The sequence below is a fragment of the Raphanus sativus genome, chromosome 5 (genome assembly GCF_000801105.2).
Source record: "Raphanus sativus cultivar WK10039 chromosome 5, ASM80110v3, whole genome shotgun sequence".
NCBI classification, from domain to species: Eukaryota; Viridiplantae; Streptophyta; class Magnoliopsida; order Brassicales; family Brassicaceae; genus Raphanus; species Raphanus sativus.
Window position 1 is genome coordinate 38,755,409 of NC_079515.1, and position 8,291 is coordinate 38,763,699.

At 36.6% G+C, this 8,291-nt stretch overlaps 1 protein-coding gene across 6 annotated transcripts; it reads left to right on the forward strand.

Annotated features, from left to right (window-relative positions):
• Positions 1 to 116: 116 nt before the first annotated feature.
• Positions 117 to 7,303, forward strand: LOC108860835 (uncharacterized). Of its 6 annotated transcripts, XM_057010456.1 has the most exons (25): positions 117 to 254; positions 374 to 452; positions 613 to 693; positions 765 to 864; positions 960 to 1,044; positions 1,132 to 1,181; positions 1,697 to 1,776; positions 1,868 to 1,927; positions 2,236 to 2,335; positions 2,428 to 2,505; positions 2,826 to 2,893; positions 3,434 to 3,502; positions 3,585 to 3,662; positions 3,750 to 3,845; positions 3,984 to 4,054; positions 4,186 to 4,263; positions 4,418 to 4,511; positions 4,629 to 4,730; positions 5,058 to 5,251; positions 5,349 to 5,463; positions 5,720 to 5,851; positions 5,931 to 6,038; positions 6,110 to 6,219; positions 6,296 to 6,418; positions 6,503 to 7,303. In XM_057010456.1, exons 2-25 carry the CDS (start codon positions 408 to 410, stop codon positions 6,966 to 6,968), a joined length of 2,583 nt encoding a protein of 860 aa, XP_056866436.1. In that variant the 5' UTR covers positions 117 to 254; positions 374 to 407; the 3' UTR covers positions 6,969 to 7,303. The 6 variants fall into 6 exon arrangements, 1 of the variants encoding a protein (XP_056866436.1); XR_008945968.1 differs by lacking the exon at positions 6,503 to 7,303 and having other exon boundaries at positions 126 to 452; positions 5,931 to 6,028; positions 6,296 to 6,313; XR_008945969.1 differs by lacking the exons at positions 5,931 to 6,038; positions 6,110 to 6,219; positions 6,296 to 6,418; positions 6,503 to 7,303 and having other exon boundaries at positions 123 to 452; positions 5,349 to 5,554.
• The last annotated feature ends 988 nt before the right edge of the window (positions 7,304 to 8,291 follow it).

Sequence of the window (8,291 nt, forward strand, 5' to 3'; positions counted from 1 at the left end):
CTGAGTCGAGCGCGTAGTGGATTTTGTGTGAATAACCAAGGTTCTTGAGGGTATTAATGGAATATTGACTATAACTTATGAAGCATTGTAGTATTTTCCACTGCTTTTTAATTTCTTTTTCTTTCTTCTTCTCTCCTTTATAGCGTTTCGAAGATTAGAGAAAGCTTTAGCAGAAGAAGAAGAAGAAGAAGAAAAAAGCTAGAGAGAGAGAGAGAGAGGAGAGAGATGTCTATTTTATTTTGATTCTCCGTATGGTAAATTCCAATTCGATTTCGTTCCCTTAGAGAGCTGAATCTCCCGCCTTTTATCGCTAGCGTCTAGTTCTGCTGCTCCAAAGCCCTAATTTTTGCTTCGGTATCTTCACTTTTCTCAGCTCGATTTGGTATTTGGAGGTGGAGAAGTCAGTCATGGGCGCCCCTGAAAAGTCGCAATCTAATTCCAATTCTATTCAGGTGTGTGTGTGTGTGTGTCTCGTTCTCGTTCTCGCTTTGGTTACTTGAAAGTCAATTGATTGGGAGGTTGTGTGTTGTGTTGTCTGATGTGATTTTTGTTGAATTGAGAGGGAGGAAGGAACAGCTTTTCTTACTTTTTTTTTTGTATCAATTGTTATAGAGAGTGAAGGTTTATCATTTGAATGAAGATGGTAAATGGGATGATCGAGGGACTGGGCATGTAAGCATCGACCATGTGGAGGTCTGTTTTGTGGTTCTATATAACTTAAACTTTCACAACTTGTTGGTAAATGGAAATGCTATATGATGCAGCGTTCCGAAGAGCTCAGTCTCTGTGTAATCGATGAAGAAGATAAGGAAATGTTACTTGTGCATCCCATTAACCCTGAGGATATTTACAGGAAGCAAGAAGGTAGGCTTTTGTCCGTCTCGGTTTTTATTAGCTTTGATAGATATCTTTGGTGTGTATGTGTGGATAAGTGGTGTTTTTTTTTTCTCAATGTACAGACACAATAATCTCATGGAGAGACCCAGAGCGTTCAACAGAAATGGCTTTGAGTTTTCAAGAGACTGCTGGGTGCTCTTATGTATGGTTAGTGAATAAATTCCTCCTATTATCCCCTTCATTCTTATATGTGTCAGTACTCTTGACTGCAATTATGGTGTTTGTAATACTCAGGGATCAAATCTGCGCTACGCAACGAAATTTGCATTTCAGCTCTCTGAACAGTAAGAATTTTCTTCTGGAGTATTTATATTAATTGATCGTTGTTAATCGTGACTTGTTTTTTTTTTTAAGCATATGCTTATTCAATTCATTAGGTTCTGTGTCATGGAAATGAATTTAAATAGTGTTTCAAACTTTTGAAGTAGCAATGCATGGTTCGTAGCTAGTTTTCTTGAGCCACCTTTTAACATCAGAATATTTGATCGGAACTTCTCTTCTTACTAATCTTGATATCTTCTTATATGTAGTATATGCTTATTCTACTCGACTCTATGTTGATTTGATTTGAAGTCTGTTAAAGTAACTTGAGGGTTTTACTAGGTACCCAAGTTATCAGATATTGTAAGTCATATCAGAGCCTCTTTGGCATTTGTATTTCAGATTAACTGATAGCAGACAGTTTTTGATGTACTTTCATGATGATTGGATTGTTTGATCGTTTTCCAAGGGTACAGTCTTCATCTTGCAAGTTGTATAGATTTTACTTTTGATTATGTAATCTTCTGTGATTGAGCAGGTGAAACATTTCACAGCCTGAATAGTGAGTTGAGGGAGCTTCCTGCTGTAGAGCTTACTACACTTCCCCTAATACTGAAGGTTATAAGATTCTTCTGGCCCTATGTTTTATTGATGTCTCGTGTTTGGTGATTCCTGGGTTTTCCTAAATATCTTTCCACCTAGCTTGCAGATTGTTACAGAGTGTGGCATGACAGATCAGATGCGTCTAACTGAACTTGTATTAAAGGATGTAAGTTACTAAGTTATCTTGTCCTTGCCTGTTCAGTTTAGTCTGAATTCTGAGCTTGCACTCCCTCGGGGAAATCTTATTGCACGCTTAAGTTTTTCTTTTATTCTGTCTGTGGTATTATATTTTTTATGTTTACAAGTTACAACCGCTAGCAATAAGCCAATAACATGTCCGTTGATATAGCTGAGCCCTAAATTGTTTTATTTTCGTCTTTAAGTTACTCAAAGTTTGTCATTTCACTGCCAGCTCTTCAATTTGTACTAATTGTAATAGTTTATCTCCTAAAGCTACCTTTTCCCGTGGTGCAGAATGATTTCTTCCGGAATCTGATGGGTGTGTTTAAAATATGCGAGGAATTGGAAAATGTTGATGGCCTTCACATGATATTCAATATTGTCAAGGGAATCAGTTAGTATTCACATCATATCATTGTCGTGTCTTCCATCCACATTTTATAACCTTTTCTCTTGATGTCCAGCATCTTATGTCTTTATATGCAGTTTTGCTCAATAATTCTCAGATCTTGGAGAAAATATTTGGAGATGAGCTGATCATGGAAATAATCGGATGCCTTGAGTGTAAGTTTTACTTTGATGTCACTAGCTAAAACTAAAGGATCCCTTAGTTCTCTAGCTGTTGGATATGTAGGATAGGATTTATAGATATTTACACTTTTGAGGAATCTTATTGTGGTTCATATCTTTAGTCATACATGGACACCGATAGCTTATGTCTCTTGATCATTAGGTGGATAGTTTCTTCCTGAATCGAATAGACTTGATTATTAGGTTGGATAGTATGCGACAACAAGTATTATAGCCAATGTGCTGCTTTCTCTTTTCTTGGCCGTTGCCTCATATTTAGCAATGTTTGACGCTGCATGTTGATTTCCTGATAGATGATCCCGGTGTTCCTCACTCTCAGCATCACCGGAATTTTCTGAAGGAGCATGTCGTTTTCAAGGAGGTAATACAATGTTCCCTCAGTTACTGATTTCATGTAGTTCAGGACCACAAACGTAGACTGGAGTTAGAGGAATATTAGAAACGCTTTCTTTTTACAAGAACAGAATATGCCTACCAAAAATATTAGATATACTCTGTTCGTTTCATCACCGCTGCGTCCAGCGTCCAGCGTCAGATAATTACGCCTTTTATCACGGCAACACACAAACGAAACGGACGCTGGTGAAGGATCATCGGTTTGTTTCCCAGTCGCTGCGGCAATTAACAACAACGAAACCGACGCGGAAAATTTCAGCGGCACTAGCGTCTCCTTTTTTATGTCTCCAGCAATCAATCTGCGGCAATTAACTTTCGATTTTGTTTATTTTTTGTCTCCGTTGCCCTACTTTTTTGAACGCTGCCGCTGAAAACAGCGATGACGAAACGAACAAGGCTATAGTTTCTGTTTTTGTAAGAAAAGAGTTTGCGCACTATAGATACTTTGCTTTCGTTGACATTTAGAGCAATATGGAGTCTTTAGCATAGCTCTATATTTTTGCAGGCTATACCAATCAAAGATCCATTAGTCCTGTCAAAAATTCACCGAACGTACAGAATTGGCTACTTGAAGGTTGGATCCCATCATTTTTGTCCAGCTTTTATGCTTCTTCTCTACGGTATTAGGTTTCTTACCTATTGTCACTTTTTTGCAGGATGTTGTCTTGGCCAGGGTATTAGATGATGCTATTGTTGCAAACTTGAATTCAGTTATCCATGCCAACAATGCCATCGTAAGTTATCCATGGAAATGCTATCAAATATATGGCATTGAAATAATGCATTCCAGATTTTTGTTTAACTGAGTGCATCTTCTCCAGGTTGTTTCATTGCTGAAGGATGATAGCACTTTTATTCAAGAATTATTTGCAAGGTTTAGGTCACCTTCTACATCTATGGAATCCAAGAAAAATTTGGTATTTCCTGCCTTCAAGAGGCATTTGTTCTTTTCTTTTATGCCCTAATTGCTTTGGATTCGGGAATACATCACCGTTAAAAAAATTGCTTTTTAGTTGAGTTAGTCCTACTGATATGCTTCATTCTCCTTAAAATAGGTATATTTCTTGCACGAATTTTGTAGTTTAAGCAAGAGCCTCCAAGTGGTGCAGCAGCTGCGGTTTTTTAGGTATGTACTCACCCAGAAACCAAATTCCTTCTCTGTATTAAGTTCTTCTTTAAGAATCTTTTAGGGATCTGTTTCTGTTGAACAAAAAAAAAGGGATCTGTTTCTCAGTTGCCGTGTCAATGATTTTTCAGGGACCTTATTAATGAAGGAATTTTTCATGTCATAGAGGAAGTATTGCAGATTCCAGACAAAAAACTCGTACTAACTGGGTATACGATTAATTAAGCCTGATTTCTCATTCTGGTTACTTTGTTTCTTTTTTTCTAGTGCATGTAAGAACTTTCAGTGGTCATTTACAAGCTGCATACTGAACTTTCAGTATTTACAAGCTGCATACTCAAGGTAATATTGTTGTGGACGCAGGACAGATATCCTGATTCTTTTCTTGAATCAAGACCCCAGCCTTTTACGTTCTTATGTTGTTCGCACAGAAGGAACCCCCCTTCTCGGTCTCCTGGTAATTTTCTGTAAGCCTTTGCCTTGTTTCGTCAGCTGAAAGTTTTTTTTTTTTTGCTTTCTTTTTTTTGTATGTTATAGATTTATGTTATAGTTGTCTCTCTTGTTTATGTAACAGGTGAAGGGAATGATGGAAGACTTTGGTGATAAGATGCATTGCCAATTTCTAGAAATTATTCGAACATTACTGGATACAAATGCATTGTCTGGTGGAGCTCAGGTGTATCCTTCTTTCCTTTCAAACTCTGATAATTAGAAACGGTGGCCTTGTTTTTATACTGCTTTGGAATCCATTTATAGTTAAGCTTGCTTAGAAAAGCTTCGAGTTCGTCAGTATCTTGCATGTCCTTGAATCAGCTGAATATACAATGAAGTTCTTTCTTAAATTTTTGTTTTTACTATTTACGCTGTATTCAGTGTTTTCAAAGCTATCTGCTAGAATTTTTAAAGCCCTGAATCTTGGTGTTACCCTACCCATGTTTATCTTCTAATCTGGTAGATCGACATCCTGATTTCTGTTATTAATTAACCTCTCCCATTTTGGCAGAGATCATCTATCTTGGATATTTTCTACGAGAAACATCTACCTGAGATAGTGGATGTTATTACTTCCTCATGTTCTGAGAAGTCAGGCAACACATCTGAAGATCAAGCGAGAAGGATTCGCACAAAGCCTGAAGTCCTACTGAACATATGTGAACTGTTGTGCTTTTGCATCATGCAAGATTCGTCCAGAACAAAGTAATCATGTTGATGCTTGTTTTTTCAATTTTCTGTTTGATTCTCATGCTCGAACCCATTCGATAATATTTGTTGTGCAATTTCATCTTCTCTACAGATGCAGTTTTTTCCAAAACAACGTCACTGAAAAGATCTTGCATCTCACACGAAGAAAGGAAAAACACCTAGTGGTTGCTGCTATAAGATTTGTCCGCACTCTCCTATCCGTGCATGTGAGTAGATTTGTTTGAGCCTGAAACGATATGCAATTGGTCATCCGAAAATAGTTCCTGAATGCTCCCAGTAACGGAAGAGTTTAATCATGTTAGTATAGCCAATCATACTTTCTGCGAAATAGTTAGATAAACTTATCATATGCTTGTGGCAACTGACCTTTTCTTTTCCACTGACACCACCTTTGATATTCCATCATGACTACATAAAATCTCATCAGATGACTTACTTTCTGAATATATATTTCTACTGCAGGATGACTTTGTCCAAAATTACGTTGTTAAGAACAACACGCTGAAACCGGTTATGGATGTCTTCATTGCCAATGGGAACCGGTACAATTTGTTGAACTCTGCAGTGTTGGATCTACTTGAGCACATACGCAAGGTTCTTTTTTCATCTTTTCCCCCTTTTTTGTATCTAGTTATAGATGGTAGCATATTTAGTGATCATTTTTTATGTGTAGGGAAATGCGACTCTGTTGCTCAAATACATAGTTGATACGTTCTGGGACCAGTTGGCTCCGTTTCAGTGCTTGACCTCCATCCAGGCTTTTAAGATCAAGTATGAACAGGTGTTGCTTCTGGATCTTGATTTTTTCACTTAAAATTTGGATGTATCATTATTTAAACAATGTGTCTTTAGTGCTTAGAAAGTGCCGTACCGAGAAGCACTGCTGATGAGGTTGATCCGAGAAGAAGAGTTGAGGAGCGTGCATTGGATAAAGAGGAGGAAGATTATTTCAAGGAAGACAGGTTTATCTCTGTGCGTTAAAACAATGTGTATTTTTTTTTCTGCTTCAGCGTGTCTCACACATTTTAGTACTGACAGCGATGAAGAAGATTCTGCATCTGCTTCTAATACAAAAAAGGAAAAACCTGCTTCCAATACACAGAAAGAACAACCAAAGCCTCATCTTTCAAATGGAGTGGCTGCAAGCTCTACTTGTTCCAGGTATAGTAGTTTAGTTCCACAATGGAAATTATATGAAAGATTTTTTGTCTGATGTGTTTGTTTGCGCTTCTATCAATTATACAGCCCGAGGTCTGGAGGCTTGGTTGACTATGAGGACGATGAAGATGATGAAGACTATAAGCCGCCTCCTCGGAAGCAGCCAGAAGCCTCTGAAGAGGACGAAGGCGAGCTCCTTTGTCTGAAACGCAAATCCCCTTTAGTAGAAAGGGAACAAGAGGCGTCCAAGAAACCGCGGCTGGGTAAAAATTCAAAAGTATTTGCTGTGCTGTGTTCGACGCTGAGCCATGCAGTGCTAGCCGGTAAGAAAAGTCAAGGCACCGCTGGATCTCCAGCCCGGTGGATTGTAGCTAAGGAACCAGAGGACTCGAGAAGTAGTGAAGAGAATCATTCAGATGACGAAAATCATAAGGATGATGGAGTTTCCAGTTCCGGACACGGAGCATCATCAGACTATAGAAAGCTAAATGGGGAAGAATCCATGGTAGTAACTCCCAAATCATCACCTGAGATGGCTGTAAATGGATCATGAGATTTCAACACCTCTGGACATCTGTATTAAGTTGTTGCTGTGGACGGAAGGCACTCTCATGGGTGCAAATAAAAAACGCTTGAGAGTTTTAAGACTGAGAAGGAGACGTGAGAAAGTTAAAGAAAGCTTTGTGGCAACAAAAGGAGACGAACAAATGTATAGTGAGCGGCTGTTTGAGAGGTGTAACAGGGTCGCCGTCCATAGTGTTTGCAGCCGGGATAACTTTTTAGTTTAATTGTTTCGATTTAAAAACAAAAAAAAAAACATTATGATTATGTACAAAAATTATCCGATTTCACCAACCAAATATGAATATTTGTTACGAAATGATCTTATCTCTGTTATACGCAGGGCCAGATCCAGACACATTCCAATAAAATATCTATTCTATTAATTCTACAACATGTCCAATTGATATAGGGTTATGTTCATTTTTTAATTTTTATAACTGCCACTAAATACATTTTTAATATATTTTTTTGTATTAATATATCTGCCAAATCACGTAACTGGCTATTAATCACGTAACGGTCCAAAAGGGCGCATGATTCAATATGATTTGATATCGTATTTTTTGTGAACGCTCATTACTGCATAATTATATTTCTTAATTTTTTAATTATGGTCATTAATCACGTAACTGGCTAAAAAGATATTATACAAAGATTATAATTATTAAAGCCTCTTATAAATCATTTTAAAAAGATATTATACAAATTAAAAACAAAAATAATTAAAAACACAAATATAAAATTTTAAAAGATGTAAAAACAAAAAATTTACCCGCCCTTTTAAGGGCGGATCAAAATCTATTCTATTAATTATCCTGTATGACCAATTAATAAAAGGTCCTTTAGAGCATTGTTAACCGTTCGTAACTTCCCTCCGCATATGAAACGATAATTTGGGCTTCGAATATTGTTAACCGTTCGTAACTTCCCTATATTCCTGTTTTTATGTTCAAATAAAAAAAAACAAATAATTTGGACTCAATATTGACAAAAAAGACGAAGCCTTACCATATGATACATGTACATATTTACAAAACTTATCTATTCTATTAAATTCATATCATACAGAATATGATTATACAAACACACAAACATAAAATTATGTTTCTTTAAAAAATAAAATTAAAACTAAAACTAAACAACTAAAATTAAAATTAAAATTATTATCATGATCCGATATTCTACAGATTTTAGTTTAACGGGTTTTAAATAGATTTCTACATTTGGACCCGCCTTTTTATATTTTTTAGTTTTATATTCTTTTAGAAATTTAATTTTTATATTTATATGTTTTAGTCATATTTGTGTTTTT

Coding starts and splice junctions, on each gene's coding strand:
- LOC108860835 (XM_057010456.1), top strand. CDS start 408: ATGGGCGCCCCTGAAAAGTCGCAATCTAATTCCAATTCTATTCAG. Junction 1,182..1,696: donor GCATTTCAGCTCTCTGAACA/GTAAGAATTTTC, acceptor GTGATTGAGCAG/GTGAAACATTTCACAGCCTG. Junction 2,506..2,825: donor AATAATCGGATGCCTTGAGT/GTAAGTTTTACT, acceptor ATTTCCTGATAG/ATGATCCCGGTGTTCCTCAC.